The following is a 17,166-nucleotide window of genomic DNA, read 5'->3' as shown; positions in this document are numbered from 1 at the left end:
GATATTTGAAGCCATATAATGTTGAGATGCCCTTTTAGCAAAGGTCTGTTACAATGTGGTATCCAGAGGAAAGAATTCTTTTCAGACCCGGATAGGATTGCAGCTGTAAATGTCTAGCTTAGTCTTAAGGTGCTCCATGGCAAAATTTTTAAGGACGACCGAATATGAAAGAAACCCAAATCTCAAAACCAATAATCGAAAGCAATCACTGGTATGAATCCCATCGGAGGAGGTGACATTCAAGACAGTCCGTTCAAGGAACTTCAGTAATTTAGCAAGTGCCTAAATCCCAGTCACTAATACATCCCACCCTGAACTGTCCTGTCTTTTCATTAGTTGACCTTCGCCACTAAACTGTAAGGTCTCTGGGGCTAAAAACTGCACCGTGATCAGACCACACTGCCAACCCTTAGCAGAGTACTTCATTCATACCCGGTGTTTAATAAATACACGTGAAAGGAATAGACTGCATATTTGTCTTTGTGTCTTCTCAGTTTTTATATAGTGCCTTGAACACTGCAAGGATCAGACAAAAGTTTATGAAATGAATAAATTGGCGGATAGGCTCGCTTTCGTGTGGGATTGGTTATAACGATACAAGTCTTGAACCAAACCAACCACTTGGATGAAAAGAGTGACATAGCAAGGCACCTCAGGGATCCTACACTGTACGGTATGCCTTTGGTTGGCCTTGGGCCAGCCCTGGCCTGCAGCCTACTCACCCTAAACCACATGAAAGAGCCGACAAGGAAGAAATTGCCTAGCAAGACGTCAACTGAAAGATGAGTAACAATTTTGCCTTCATTCAAAGCCTGGGGGTTTCCCGGTTTCTCTTTGGGGCTGACTGAGAGGAATCGGAGCATAATATAAACCGTAGTGATCTACAGCTCCAAAAATCTCCAACGGGAGTATTTTGCCAAACTATCCTCTGCGATTCAAGTTCAATCAAAATCTGAACAAAATACATTTGGATAAATCAAATAATCCATAAGTTGCTAATTTTAATAAATTAATTAAACCGGGATCAGTTAAAGCACGGTCACTAGCTGCTTCTAAGTAGAAGACAGAGAGAGCCCGTGGCTTACACTGAGGTGACTCAGTCCTGCGCGCTCCTATGAATGAACCGGAGGAAAGCACCACGCGCAGGGCATTACATGTAACCAGGAATCAAAACCACATTGCTGATGCTGTGAATATTGCAGTGAGCATCGGCCACCATCACCGAAACTCTACCATTGCCTGAAGCAATCGAGAGATTGCTCAGGTCAGAGTTAACACCAGCTGTAATCCCTGCGCAGCCACCCTCGTATCTGAGGCCACCAGGGAAACCCACCCCTCACCTCCCCTTCTCTCGCCTTATTTGTAAGATGTTCTTTCTTGCCTCCTCGTCTCTTTCCTGGCGCATTATGCTTCTCTCAACTAATCTTCCTTTATTTTGTTTTCACGTTCTTTCATGCTCCGATACCTAAGACCCCATAGTGATACTCACTCATACCGTAAGCATTGCTGAGATGAATTTTCCAGATCACTGAAGCTTACTCCTTTAAAAACTAAAATGCGTTTTTAAATTACTTTAACCATTTTAACTAAGGGTTTGGAAAGTGTGCCGTCTGTTCTCTTTACTTCTTTACTTCTTAACAGAGCGCACGCCAGAGCCCCTCGACACTTTCTTGACCGTGCAGGCTTGTCGATCTAAGCATCCCCTCAGGTCCTGCTGAAAAGGACGGAACTCTCTTCCCTGCATATATTTCCGACCTTGTGCTAACAGTTCTAGATCTCCTGTGCCATTTAAGAGCTCTGCTTTTCATTGTTGTCCTTGTTTCTCACTTCTGCCTTTCCCCTCCCCCTCCCTAATTGGCCGTGGGGTGGGAAGCCACACAGGCCAACTTGGACCAAGACGGTGTCAGGATGTGAGTGATATATGTTCATAGGTCTTTGAGTGAGGGCCCAGGGCCCGTCCGCTCAGGAAAGTTCACTGGCTTTGTGACAGCGATTTCAACAGCTCAGAGACCCTTTTTCCTTCACTGTGGGGCCGGGACCATAGGAGTGTTAAGCAAAGGTAAGTCAAGGGCACGGGAGCTCGTCCTCCGGATAGGCCGGGCGGCACCGTCATCTGCATTCGGGTAGAAACACCGTTTCCCCGTAGTCTGTGTGCCTGGTTGCAGACTGTACTCCACCCCTGCGAGCCTACCCTCAGTCCTCATTTAAACTTCGGACAAAAAACGAGACAGAAACAGGGAAAATGCTGACTTTCGCGAGTGACAGCACCCTTCTGTGAAGGAGCTTCCTCAGACATCTCTGTGCGGCTGCCCTTTCATCTCCAGGCCCGCAACTCGGGACGCCCACCAGGCTCTTCTCGACACCATTAACCACGGCACCTTTTCAAGCTTCTTAGAGTGGAACCTTGCTGTCCTCGTTGGCCCTTCCCTCAGTTTTCCCTCTCAAACCAGGCAATTTCCAGATCCTCGTGTGCATGGTTTATCCCACATCCAAGATGCATTGTAGCTGCTTCTCGCTCACGCTTAATGAGATTCAAATTCATGGCTCCTGCAGGCTTCTGTTTTCCAAACATCCCTCTCACCTCCCTCTACCCAAATCCCTCTCAAGTTAGACCGCCCTACTCTTTTCTCTGCTGGGCTCTCAGTCTGCACTTCTGGAACGCTCTCATTGGTTAACTCTCAAAATACTTCTTGCTTTCATGTGAACGCTATATTTTCACCTTCGGTTCTTTTTATGGTACTTCTTGCCTCCCACCTCCTCCTGTTCAGTCTTTACGTTAGCACTTTCCAGTTTCCTATGTTCCATACCGCTCTGCTGAGAGAATTAAAGAAACCCGTGGCAATTTTCTCCTTTCTCACCTGTCTATGCCAGAGTCCGTGCCCTGACCACACCTTAACATCTTCAACTACCTCTCAAGAAATTTGCTTTTCTAACTGTCTCAGAAGTCCTTTTTCTCTTTTACTTTACTCAACTGTTTTCCCTTTTACATATCTCCCCAAACCTCTAAAAACATAATCGCTAGATTTTCTCTTGTGGTTGTGTCCCATATCCTCCCGCCCCCTCTTCCTTCCTTCGACCGTCACTGTCAGCAATAGCAGGACTGAACCTCCGAACATTTTATATGGTGCCGCGCATGGAGTCAAACGGACCTCATTCCCCAAACTGTGCAACTCCTTGGGGTCCTCTCACGAGTCCACTCTCCCTCCGCTGCCACAGCGTTCCAATATGGCCCATAGAATCCCCGTTTCATGGTAGATAAACTCTCCTCTGCCTTCAACTCATTCGGGAAGACCGCCCTCTGGAAATCTGGGCCTCCCTTAAGGACGCTGCTGGACTCCTGACTCATGCAGCCCTCTGGAAGGAAAGGACTCATTCCTCCACAGGATGGATACCTCAGGGTCAGGAGCTGGGGAGGGTTCACGTGCTCCTCAGAGGCGCTACAAGACCAACACTTTGCCAGCCTCAGGTAAAAGCTTCTCCTCCTTTCTAGTCCATGACCTCTGACTGGCCTTCCTTGCCCACTCCTCACGTCACGGTCCTGTGGTCAGCTCATTTAACCCACCTGCTTTCCATTTCCACATCCTCGACCTCCTCACCTCCGATATTCTCTTTCTCGCACTTCGGCCGGCCGCATTCGAGACTCCACCTTGAACGTGCTCATCCCCTAGGACTATTCCTCATATAACTTCCTACCCTTCCTGCTTCCCAAGGCCCTTGCCCCCGTCAGTCTGCTCCCTCAGAAAGCATGCCAATCCTGTAGTCTACCCATCTGTCCCGGTTGGCTGGCCCATCCTGACTCCTCTTCCTTCCCTGCGCAGCTTGGGTTCTGTCACTGGTCTCGGGAATTGCTCTTGAACCGGCACCCTCACCTCCCTACCAGAAAAACTTCGGGTGGACTTCCTGACGCCAACCTAAGTTCCTGGGCAGCTTCCTACTTCCTCTGCTCCCACCCTCCAGCTATGAGGCTCTAGATCCTTGCTTAGGCCTCCTGCAGTCTCAACTGAATCTCCTCCTAAGAGCAGCTCCGTTCATCCACTCCTGGTTTGGCCCTCTCCGTTCCCTTCTAAGCCTCCACTCCAAATGAATGAAATAAAAAAAAAAAAAAAACCCTTGCATCTCTATCATAATTCATTACTTTAAAACATGCTTTTGAATATCTGTTATTCTATCCACAAGACAGCTTTTGTGGGGTGGCAGCTCAAGGATATTACAGCCCAAAAAAAAAAAAAAATTGAGTTTCACAGAGGCTACGTGGCTTACTTAAGCTCTCACAGTATCCAAAGAGTAGAAATGATTGGCCATCATAATAATCAAAATATATTTTCTCTCAACCATCTGAGACACCTACGCTGTGCCCAGTTATTCCACTCACTAGTTGTAGGGACTGACACACTGATCAAAAAGAGAGATAAAGGGGAGCACCTGGGTGGCTCCGTGAGTTGGGCATCCGACTTTTGATTTCAGCTCAGGTCATGATCTCACAGTTCATGAGTTCGAGCCCCATGTCAGGCTCTGTGCTGGTGGTGCCGACTCTGCCTGGGATTCTCTCTCTCCGCCCCCCCCCCCCAAAAATAAATGAACAAACAAAAAGATAAAGAGATGACGGCGGAGGTCACCTCAAGATCACTTTTCTTCACGCAGTTGTCCCAGAAGCAAATATTCAGGTTTGTTATTGCTGGCTCAGAGAGAGAAATGAATCTGATCGAAGAGATGCAGAGAAATTCCATGCCAGCAAAGCTGCTCTCTGCCCTGTGTGTAGGCCCCACAACCAAACCCCAACAAATGAACAGGAGTCACAGCGCTGGAAAAGCAACTGAGCTCAGCAATGGTGAATCAGTGCGCAAAACGGATTGCTCCTCTCCGCATCCTCTGCCATCTAGACATTTCTGATGTCATAAAGACCACAAACACAATCAGGTGCAAATCGTAATGGATATACAGATAACAGTACTATTGAACAAAGACCCAGGTTAATTTTCTTAAAGACATTTGTATGAAATACGTGTTAAAAAGCCAAAAGATATCCCTCTACAAATATTTCGGCTTCTTCGATGAAAAAAAAAAAGAAACCGTTACATACATCTGAATCTATCCATATCCCTAATAAAACTAACACTGTTATCTGCCCTGGGACTCTCCTCCCCCAGCAAAAATGCAACTATTTAGCCAAATAATTATTTACCTTATAGAAGATCAAAAGAAGGTCATCCAGTTTCCCATGCAAATCACCTGCAGTGCAAATGAAAAATCACTCTTCAGTAGGAAACAAGAAAACGCCCATTTTGTTACAGAATTTTTAAACAGAAATACTGCTGATATACTCCAAGCATTCTCAGGGCACTGGGGTTTTCCCCATGATGGTATGAATTCAACAATTTGTTTTTATAGCTCTCTTTTTGTCCCCTTTCCTCTGGGAGACGGCATCTGATATTACAATTACCTGTTCACTCCTACCATTTATGCAGCGCTTAGCTCACTCTGTGCCAAGCACTGCATTAAGGGTTTGCGTGAATTATCCTGTTCAATCCTCACAACCACTCTATGAGATGGGTATTGTTTTCACCATTCCTAGGTTACAAAGGAGGCTCAGAGTAGTTACCCGGTGCAAAATTACCCAGCTACCAAAGATCAGAGCTGGAATTCACACCCAACTTTACTCAAAACTCAAGCTCTTCACGATTCTTCTGTATTGTTCATACTGTAATCTCTAGGAGAACAGCGATAGTATATATCAGTCGGCATTAAATCCCCAATGCCTCTCATAGTATCTGGTGCATAATAGGCACTCGATAAATACATTTCATTGGTAAATGTACAGTTTTTTAAAGCCATGTATTAAAGAATATGCTCGAGCAATAGCATCTAAAATTTAAAACTTGTGACTTGTGGGGCGCCTGGGGGGCTCAGTTGGTTGAGCGTCCGAGTCTTGATCTTGGCTCAGGTCGTGATCCCAGGGTCATTGGATCGAGCCCCACATCAGGCTCTGTACTGAGCATGGAGCCTAAGATTCTCTCTCTCCCTGTGCCACTCTCTCCCACTTGTGCTCTCTCTCTTTCTCAAATTAAAAAAAAAATTGTGAGTTGACATCCTTTTGATGAGACAGTTACAGGAAATAGAAATGAAAGCATGGCTTTATAAAACTCAGCTAACTAAAGGACACGACATGAATATATGCAGATATTAATTAAAAATTAAGAGTGAATACGTGAATATTCAAAAGCCCTATTTGGATAATTATTTCTAGGTAAAAGACCTGTCTTTCATAAGCTCTGATCATAAATTTTTATTCTTTGCATCCAACTTGATTACCAAATAGAATCTAATATAGAAATACCTTTCCTCAGGTTGCTTAAAATCCTACAACCAAAATTAGCCAAATATATGCAATGGAAGACTCCAATTATGAGAATAATTAAAATCCTGTGTCACCAGCACTTATTTATAAAATGACTATAATATTGAGAGCATATTAATGCTACTGCATACTTAAATCTCATTGCTTTCATATGATCTTATTCCAATTCTAAGGAAATAAAAGTGGAAGGACTTTTTACTTATCAATTAAATATATTTTAAACATCATTTTATTTTCCTAATTTTCTTTAGGGGGACTTGCCCTTCAAAGATTTGGGCAGACAAAATTATCACAGCTGGCATGATAAAAAATGAACTGGTTTCAGCATATTAGGAATTGAGGCTATAAAAATATTTTTAACTTCCAGCTGGACAGCAATAGATAAAATATGAGGTATCACGGAAAGACAGCCACAGAGAGCAACTTCCACCGCAAAGAAAAACATGAGTGCAGAATTGGTTATCTTTATAGAATGACTATAGACTAAAACACCTTCTATATTGCACGTGTATTGAGAACAATGTAGCGTGTTGAGATGTTCGTGTAAATAAATGCATCTGGACACTAAAATAATGGTAAAATTTCATCACACTTTCTCTCCCTTTCCTAGTACCGTCTTCAACAGAAGTTTTTGAAAAGACAGCCCCAGTTTTGAGTTTTGAATGATGACCAAATTTATTTAAGTTCAGTAGGGCTCTAAGGACCGAAAATAATAAATCCTATGCTAAGGTGCTCCCTCCAGCAGTGGTGCGACACGGAAAAACGTCTGGAAACAAATGCCCAAGACGTGGAGATCTTTAAGTGAATAAACTGTCCAATCAATCCATTCCCTAGTCTTTGTCTCCTGATGGAAAATGAACCATCAGAGAGATGTGTGATAGGAGATAGGGGGCTGCCTCTAACCTGGGATGCAGAGGACCTGATTTTTTATTCTGACTCTGCCACTAACTAGCTGAGTGAGCTTGCAGGTGGTGGGGGAGAGTCCCCACATAGAAATTCAGGGAAGGAGGGGCGCCTGGCTGGCTTGGTCCGTGTAGCATGGGACTCTTGATCTCGGGGTTGTAAGTTTGAGCCCCATGCTGGGTGTAAAGATTCCTTAAAAATAAAATCTTTACAAGAGAAGAAGAAAGAAAAAAAGAAAGAAAGAAAAGAAAGAAAGAAGAAAGAAAGGAAGAAAGAAGAAAGAAAGAAAGAAAGAAAGAAAGAAAGAAAGAAAGAAAGAAAGAAAGAGAAAGAAATGCAAGGAAGGCGATACACTTTCCTCTCTGCACCTCAATTTCATCCACAAGAACAAGTGATAGACTAGTCTCAGTAAGAACCATTCAGTTCTTACACTGTGGGATTCCAGGACTCCCTTGCCCTGTAATTAATTCACGTCTTCTAGATCCTTTTACCCAAAGATAAATTTGCAGTGGCAACTGGGGGTATACTGGAAACACGTGGGAGCAGATCTCGTGTTCTGTCAAGCTTATTCCATACACTCTGGTAGCATATACAGCCCTGGCCCCACAAGCTTCATGGGTCGGCACGGCTTCCTGAGCTGCGTGGCCTCAGATTCTTAATCTCTGTGAAAAATCAGAGTCGGTGAGGCTTTGAATAAAAGGCGCCCGCTGCTGAGACGCATCGTCTGTTAGGCAGAGATGCGTTGGCCTCATCAGGTTCGAACTGCGTCATTAAAGATGCTTCAGAAGCCCGAGTCAGGTCGCTCTCACCACTGTCAGATGCTAGAAATGGAAACGGTTTCCCTCGATTGTCAAATCCGCTTCTACCTGACACCGTAAAAGAAACACAGGCTACACTTTGATTTGGAAAATAACAATCACTGCTTTGTAACCTAAAGGCGTAATTAGAAGTTAAGGGAACTGCTGTTCCTTCCACGCACCCCATTCTCAAACAGTTGCAAGCCTGCTGAGCACCAACTGTGTTGAATTCCAATGTGTACTGTTTCTTGAAGCAATATCCTGCCAGGCTGGCCTATATGATAACAAAATCTCCAGCCTTGTTATTTAGAAGAACAAGGAACAGATTTCTAGGACATTCCCACTCTTCTGAAAGCTGCAGAGACCAGTTGGAAAAATCTAAAACAGCAGCCAAGGGCAGAGAAGAGTTGCATCTCCACCCTGCCTGGGGCTTTTCGCCTCCCAGCCTAAGCGGCACATAGTGGCCCACCTAGGAAAAGTAATATGGAACAAAGATAATGAGAGCTAGACGGAGGGCAAGGAAGGCTTATTCCACCCATGGGTGGTTTTCCGTATTAAAATGCTGCCTGCCTTTATAAAAAGCCCTGAGTTCTTTAATTTCTCACATAATTAATTCCTGCCAGCTGGTATGCAAAACAAAGACAAGACGGGGAACAGTATTATCATGATAGATCACTCTATATTAACACTTTTCCCTTAATACAGTCCAATTTACACGGTTTTCGAGTTAAGCAAATGATGTAGAACCAAGGCGCTCCTAAATATTAATTTGGCAGCTCTGCCTGAAACTTACCACAGATTGTTATCTCTTTGGAAGGAGAGGTTTTTACGTGAGTGAAGTTCGGCATTTGCTTCAGGACTTTCTTGGTTTCAAATAGCACCTCTAAGACGTAACGAGCATGGAGTATCTGTGAGGGTGAGGCAGAGCAAAAATATATAATGAACTAGCAAGAAAAGCATGACTACGTAGAAAGCTATAAAGGTGGAGCATATGAGCACATTTCTGGAAGCTATATTGCAGGATAATCTCTAAATTATTCTCAAAAAGGGGCGCCTGGGTGGCTCAGTCGGTTAAGCGTCCGACTTCGGCTCAGGTCATGACCTCGCGGTTCGTGAGTTCGAGCCCCGAATCAGGCTCGGCGCTGACAGCTCGGAGCCTGGAGCCTGCTTCGGATTCTGTCTTCCTCCCTCTCTGCCCCTCCCCTGCTCATGCTCTGTCTCTCTCTGTCTCAAAAATAAACATTAAAAAAATTAAAAAAAAAATTATTCTCAAAAAGATTATTCTAGCACTGTGTCTGGCATATAATAAGCCCTCACTAGATATCTGCAAATTGAATGAATGAATGGCTCCTAGGACATTTGTACTTTCATGGGTTTTTTAAAATGTTTTTATTTATCTTTGAGAGAGAGAGAGCAAGCGAGAACACGTGCAAGCAGGAGAGGGACAGAGAGAGAGGGGAACAGAGGATCCGTAGAGGGCTCTGAGCTGACACCAGTGAGCCTGATGCGGGGTTTCAAGCCACGAACCACGAGATCATGACCTGAGCTGAAGTCTGAGGCTCAACTGACGGAGCCACCCGGACACCCCTACTTTCATGTTCTTAACTGACATCACCCATTCACAGAACATCTGTGATTATTCTTGGTCCTTAGGGCCCAAGAGAAGTGAAAGGGAAGAAAAAAGAGTCCCTTGCCCCAGGGAAACATGCAGACAAAAATGAATAAATAACAGAGAAGGAGGGAAAGGAGAGAGAAAGAGAGAGAGTGTGTGCAAGATGGGCCGCTTTGCATTTGTTTGGGACATCCTACCACCTGAGATGGCAACCTGGTGGTGGCGCTGGGTTCCCAGATCTCACAAGGCAGTCAGAGCAGCCCCAAGAAACCCCTGAGCCAAGAATCCCAGGTGTGGCCCAATGTTGGGTACACAGACGTGAGAGTTTACAGAACAGCAAGTGCATTTATATACTAGTCTAAATACAAAACATATTCCAAACCCAAATAAACCATTTGGATTATCTCCTATTATGACTGTTCATCCAATTGCTCTCCTCCAATTACAGTGCTGATGACATCATTGTTTTGGACAGATTTACTCCGCTTTCTCCACTGGGCTTTTTTTTTTTTTTTTTCACATGAAATTTATTGTCAAAGTGGTTTCCATACAACATCCACTGGGCTTTTTTTGTTTGTTTGTTTTAAATCGAGTATGTTATACTCTCTCTCTTTTTTTTAATTATAAAATATTCCAAATACATAATCCCCAAAGTAATATAGCCGATAAAAACTGAACAGATGCTAACACCACTTCATGGGAAAGGACTGTTTGTACCGCTTGAAATGGGGCTAGCTGAAATTGACATGTGCTGTGAGTACAAAATACACACTGGATTTCAAAGACTTATAAGAAAAAAAAAAGTAAAATGTCTCCTTAACCACTTTTAACATGAGTACATATTAAAATGATAATAATTCCATATGTTGGATTAAATAAATTTAAAAAATTTTTTTCACTTATTTTACATTTTTAAGTTTATTTTGTAATTTTTTTATTAAAATTTTTTAAAAGCTTTTTTATTTTTGAGAGAGAGAGAGAGAGAGAGAGCGCGAGCGCAAGCGCGAGTGAGGCAGGGGCAGACAGAGAGGGAGACACAGAATCCGAAGCAGGCTCCAGGCTCTGAGCTGTCAGCACAGAGCCCAATGTGGAGCTCGAACCCACAAGCTGTGAGATCATGACCTGAGCCGAACTCAGACGCTCAACCGACCGAACCACCCGGGCACCCCTATGAAGTTCATTTTTAAAAATAATCTCTACACCCAGTATGTTTTTACTTTTTTAATGTGACTACTGGAACATTTTCAATTATGTATGTGGCTCACATTATATTTCTCCTGGACAGCACTGGTTTAGATTATTAAAGGCCGAGAGAGGGGTCATATCTACATATTGTTCGGATACTGCTTTGGATATGGGATTCAGAACAGATGGAATCCTTTATTCCCTTGGAACAATCTGGCTCAGTGTCTTAAAATTTCTATTTGCAGAGCTATTAAAATACTAAAACTATTTTCTAACCCAGACCCCCAAAACATGACTTAAGTTTGGACAATTTTGATGATCAAATATATTTTTTAAGGACACGGATCAGGATTTTAGGCAATGTGAGAATCAGGAGGAAAGAGAAATTCGCCCTGGAGGGAGATTAGTGGAGAGACCTATATTTCCTGCCTCTCCAAGACCTAATGAACTGCTAAAGATCTTCTCCACAAAAGCATTCGAAATCCATTCAATCCACAACTTGAGTCAAATCTTGAATGTCAACTTTCCTTTAGCCACATTTTAAGGAAATTTTGAGGAACAGGCAAAACACCTTAAACCAATGACTTATTTCAGTTTGCACATTTAGTCTATTGATTCCCAACGTTGCACTTAACTTGCCACTGCAGATTTTCTGGTCTATTTGCAGCATTAATCAGAGTAAGCGCTGTCTGAAAAGGCAGTTTTGTTTTGTTTTGTTTTTTTAGTGAAAAAACATTGAGGATATGCTATGACAGAAAGACCCTAATATTAAAATAGTTTTTCTGGGGCCTTTTAAAAAAAAAACTTTTTTTTTTTTTTTTTACCTTTTTTATTAGTTTTTTTGTTGTTGTTTGTTTGTTTTAAGTAATCGCAACACCCAACCTGGAACTCAAATTCACAACCCCGAGATCAAAAGTCACACACTCTATGGACTGAGCCAGCCAGGGGCCCCTGGGCCCATTTTCAACTGGCTAACATCACTTGTCTAATATCAGTACTTGCTTACAATGCTGTCTTTCAGTAACATTATAATTGTGTTTACAGTTACAATATTAAATACTCAAAAGAGTTAACTTACATGTTGGTTTCCACATTTACAAAGATAGAGTAAACAGCAACTTAAAATATTCATATTCTTTTAGAGATATTGAAGTAGGAAAATATTACTTTTAAAGGATGTTTATTTTTATGAAAGAGTAAGTTTTCAAATGAAAAAAGTTCAATTTTTTAGTTGAAATAAAAAGTTAAATAGTAAAAAGGAGTATAACTGAAAAGTAATTTTCCTTCTTCCATGGGCCAGTCCCTAAAAACAGCCTATGTTAAGAGTGTCTTGAATATCTTTCCAGAACATATTCTATGCGTTTGCAGGCATATAAAAATTAATATAACCAGATGTGAGTAGGCAATATTAATATATGTTATGATATATTCTTTTCTATAAATATATAATCCCTCAAATAAAACGTGGGGTATATTCACACAAAGGAATGTTATTCAACTGAAAATAGGAATAAGAAACTGACACATGCTAAAACATGGATGTACCTTGAAAACATTTTGCCAAGCGGAAGCCATATACAAAAGGCCACATGTTATATGATTCCATTTGTATGAGATGTCCAGATTAGGCAAATTTGTAGAGACAGAAGGTAAATTAGTGGTTACCAGGGGCTAGGGAGAAGAGGGAATGGGAAGTGACTGCTTGATGGGTACAGGGTTTTGTTTTGGGGTGATGAAATGTTCTGGAACTAGGTAGTGGTAATGGCTGCACAACATGTTGAATAACCTAAAAACTGCTAAATCGCACACTTAAAAAGAGTTAAAATGATCTATCTTATGTTATGTGAATTTTATCTTAATTTTTAAAAGTATACATATATTTACAAATGGGAGCACACTGTACTTTACCTTGAAACTTTGATTCTTCCCTTAACAACATAATTTTTTCATTTTTATAAAGTCAGAATTATTGATCTTTTCTGTTATAGATCCTTGGATTTTTGTCACATCTTTTATCTCCTGGAACATATTAGGCATATTTATTTTCAACTCTGAGTCCAATAATGCCATTATCAAAATATTGGTCCTTTTCCATCGTTTGTTGTTTGCCTCCGCTTTCTGTCATGAATCTTGTATCCCCCTATGCCTTGTGGGCATATTTGTATAAAGTTAATATTTGTATAAAGCTCTGGACATTGTACATGAAAACTTGAAGAAATAATTTGAGGCCAACTTTCTTCTAGAAAGGATTTACTTTTTCTTTTGGCAGGTGGCTAGGAACACCAGCTGTCTAGGATAATCTCAATTCAATTTCAGGAATTAGATGATTCAAAGTTTTGCTTCAATCCCTATACAATCAGTCTACTTCTAGTTCACCCCTACTCCTGGGGTATGCCCGCAGGGTCCTAACCTAAGAAATGAGGGTTTGGGGGTAATGTCAGAGAAACTAATGGAATAGGTAGCTCCCAGTTCCTATCCCTCCATAGAAACACTGAAAACTCAAGCCAAAAAACTGTCAGAATCAACCTTCACAGAACTTTGGTTCACAACGTTTACAGCAGCCCGACAAATCAAAACGAATCAAAAAGAAGGCAACTTAAAAAAGGCAGTGCAAGCAGGAAGTAAAGGCTAAAACAGGTTTGTAAACAGTCTAGCTAAGTAGTGAAGGAGTGTACCAACACAGAGGCCATCTTGCCTCTCTCTCTCTTTCTCTCTCTCTCTCTCATTCTATCTCTGGTGCCTGGTGTTCAAGGAAATCTCTGTCAACACAGGCTGAAAACAAAATAAAAGAACACCCCACTCAACAAGAGCAGGCTACACATTTTTTAACAAGAGCACATGGAACATTCTCTAGGATAGACCAGACGTTAGGCCGCAAAACAAGTCTCGATAAATTTAAAAAGATTGGGATCATGTAAAATATCTTCTCTGAACACAATGGAATAAAACTTGAAATCGGTAACAGAAGGAAAACTGAAAAATTCACAAATACGTAGAAATTAAACAACATACTCCTTTTTTAATGTTTATTTATTTCTTTTCGAGAGAGAGAGCAGGGGAGGGGCAGAGAGAGAGAATCCCAAGTAGGGCCCATGCTGTCAGCGCAGAGCCTGATGCAGGGCTCGGTCTCACAAACCATGAAACTATGACCTGAGCTGAAATCAAGAGTTGGACGCTTAACCAACTGAGCCAGCCAGGTGCCCCTAAACAACATACTCAAACAGTCGATGGGTCAAAGAAGAAATCATAAAGGATATGAGAAACCACTTTGAGATGAACAGAAATGAAAACGCAACACACCAAAATGTATGGGACGGCAGCAAAAGCAATGCTCAGAGAGAAATTTACATTAAAAAAAAGAAAGTTCTCAAATGAAAAGCCTAACTTGACACTAAGGAACTAGAAAAGGAAGAATAAACTAAACCAAAAGCTAGCAGAGGAAGAAAATAAGGATTAGAGTTCAGATAAATGAAATAAATAACAGGAAAACAATAGAGAGAATCAACAAAACCCAAAGTTGGTTCTTTGAGAATATCAACAAAATTGACAAACCTTCAGCTGGAACGACAAAGAAAAACAAAGAGAGGAAATGCAGATAACTATAATCAGACATGAAAGTGAGGACGTTACCACCAACCTTAAAGAAACAAAAAGAACGATAAGAGAATATTATGAATAGTTATACACTACCAAATTAGATACATTAGATGAAATGGACAAATTCCTGGAAACACACAAATTCCCAAAACTGATTCAAGAAGAAATAGAAAATCTGAACAGATCTAGGACAAGTAGAGATTGAATCAGTGATCAAACATCCTAGCAAAGAAAAGTCCAAGGGCAGCTTCACTGGTAAACTCTACTGAACATTTAAAGCTTTAACACTAATCCTTCTAAAACTCTTCCAAAACACTGAGGGAGAAGACACAATTCCTAACTCATTCTAGAAGGCCAATACTATCCTGATATCAAAGCCAGATAAAGACACCACAAGAAACTACATACCAATATCCCTTACGAACAAAATGCAAAAAACCTCAACAAAATAGCAGCAAACAAACCCCAACAAAATTTTAAAAAGAATCATTGACCTTGACCCAGTGGGATTTATTTCAGGAATACAAGGCGGTTCAACACAGACACAAAATTAATCAGTGTAATAACACACATTAATAGAGTGAAGGAAAAAACACATGATCCTTTCAATTGATGCAGACAAGGTATGTGACAACATCTAACAGCTTTTTATGATAAAGCCACTCAGAAAACCAGGAATAGAAGAAAACTTCAATGTGATGAAAGGCATCTATGAAAAACCCACAACTAGCATCAAACTCAATGGTAAAAGACCGAAAGCTTTCCCACTAAGATCAAGAATAAGACGAGCATGCCTGCCCTCACCACTGCTATTCAACATCGTACTGAAAGTTCTAGCCAGAGCAATTAGGAAAAAGAGAGAGAGAGAGAGAGAGAGAGAGAGAGAGAGAGAGAAATGGCATCTAAATCAAAAAGGAACAACTAAAGCTATCTCTACTCTCAAATGACATAATCCCGTAGATGGATTATTTCAAAATACACACACACACAAACTACTAGAGCTAATAAATGAATTCAGCAAAGCAAAGTGGCAGAGTAAAAGCTCAACCCACAAAACCAGTTCTCTTTCTATATACCAACAATGAGCAATCCAAAAGGGAATTAAGAAAGCAATCCCTTTTCACAACAGTAATCAAAAGAATAAAATACCAAGGAATACATTTAAGGTAGTGAAACACTTGTGCGCTGAAAACTAGAAAACATGGCTGAAAGCAATCAAAGATAACCTAAATAAATGGAAACACATCCTGTGTTTATGAGGTGGAAGACTTAATATTGTCATGACGGTAATACTAACCAACGTGATTCACGGATTCAATGCAGCCCCTACCAAAATCCCAATGAGCTTTCTTTGCAGAAATGGAAACGCCAATCCTCAAGTTCACTGCAAGGGAACCCAAATGCCAAAATCATATTGAAAAAGAACTAAATTGAAAGATTCATAGTTCCTGATTTCCAAACTTACTACAAAGTTACAGAAATCAAGACAATGTGGTAGTGGCATAAGGATAGACACATACACAAATGGAATCGAATTGGGAGTCCAGACATAAAACAACACATCTAAGGTCTACTAGTTCTCAATGAGGGCATCAAGACCACTCAGTGCGGGGAAGGAACAGACTCTTCAAAAAAAGGTGCTGGGACAACTGCATGTGCACATGCAGAGAATGAGGTTGGCCCCCTACCTCGTGCCATATACAGAAAGTAACTGAAAATGTTTCATGAACTAAATGTAGAGCTAAAACTATAAAATTCTTAAAAGGAAATAGGAGGGGTAAATCTTCATGACCTTGGATCTGGCCATGGCTTCTTAGATATAACACCAAAAGCGCAAACAACCAAAGAAAAAAATAGATAAATTGGACTTCATCAAATTAGAAACTTTCGTGAATCAAAGGACATTATCAAGAAAGAGAAAAGACAACCTACAGAATGAAACAAAATTTTCAAACCATATATCGGATAAGGGATTTGTATCCAGAATATATAAAGAACTCTAATAACTCAATAATAAAAAGACAAATAACATGATTTTAAAATGGGCAAAAGATATGAGTAGACATTCCTCCAAAGAATGTGTGCAAATGTCCAGTAAACAAGAAAAAATGCTAAACATCTTCAGTCATTGGGGAAATGCAAATCAAAACCACAATGAGATACCACTTAACACACAACTAGAATGGCCATAATAGAAATAAAATTAAAAAGAATAAACAAAAGCAAATAACAAGTGTTGGCAAAAAATGTGAAAAAATTGGAACCCTCCCACGTCACTGGTGGGAAGGTAAAATGGCACAGCCACTGTGGAAAAGAGCGTAGCGATTCCTCAGAAAGTTAAACAGAGTTACCATATGACCAAGCAGTTCTACTCCTAGGCACATATACTCAACAGAACTGAAAACATGTTTATACAAAAACTTGTAAGTGAATATTTGTTTATTTTTAATTTTTTCACGTTTATTTTTTGAGAGAGAGAGAGAGAGAGAGACAGAGTATAAGTGGAGGAGAGGCAGAGAGAGAGAGAGGGAGACACAGAATCTGAAGCAGGCTCCAGGCTCCAATCTGTCAGCACAGAGCCCGACGCGGGGCTCGAACTCACAAACAGTGAGATCATGACCTGAGCCGAAGTCGGCGCTTAACCAACTGAGCCACCCAGGCGCCCTGTAAGTGAATGTTACTTCATGAGAGCCAAAAGGTAGAAAAAAATCCCAATG

At 41.2% G+C, this 17,166-nt stretch overlaps 1 protein-coding gene across 1 annotated transcript in view; it reads right to left on the bottom strand.

The window, feature by feature from the left end:
- PPEF1 (protein phosphatase with EF-hand domain 1) overlaps window positions 1-17,166 on the bottom strand; it is a 91,097-nt gene that overhangs the window by 44,581 nt on the left and 29,350 nt on the right. The window contains exons 5-6 of the mRNA XM_030305468.1: window positions 8,849-8,963; window positions 5,183-5,229 (exon numbers count right to left, since the gene is read on the bottom strand). Of these exons, the coding sequence (XP_030161328.1) occupies window positions 5,183-5,229; window positions 8,849-8,963 (162 nt within the window). The remainder of the gene's footprint in view (window positions 1-5,182; window positions 5,230-8,848; window positions 8,964-17,166) is intronic.

Source organism: Lynx canadensis, chromosome X (assembly GCF_007474595.2).
Source record: "Lynx canadensis isolate LIC74 chromosome X, mLynCan4.pri.v2, whole genome shotgun sequence".
NCBI classification, from domain to species: domain Eukaryota; kingdom Metazoa; phylum Chordata; class Mammalia; order Carnivora; family Felidae; genus Lynx; species Lynx canadensis.
The sequence above is the reverse complement of the archived record's forward strand: the minus strand, read 5'-3'. Positions and strand labels throughout refer to the sequence as shown.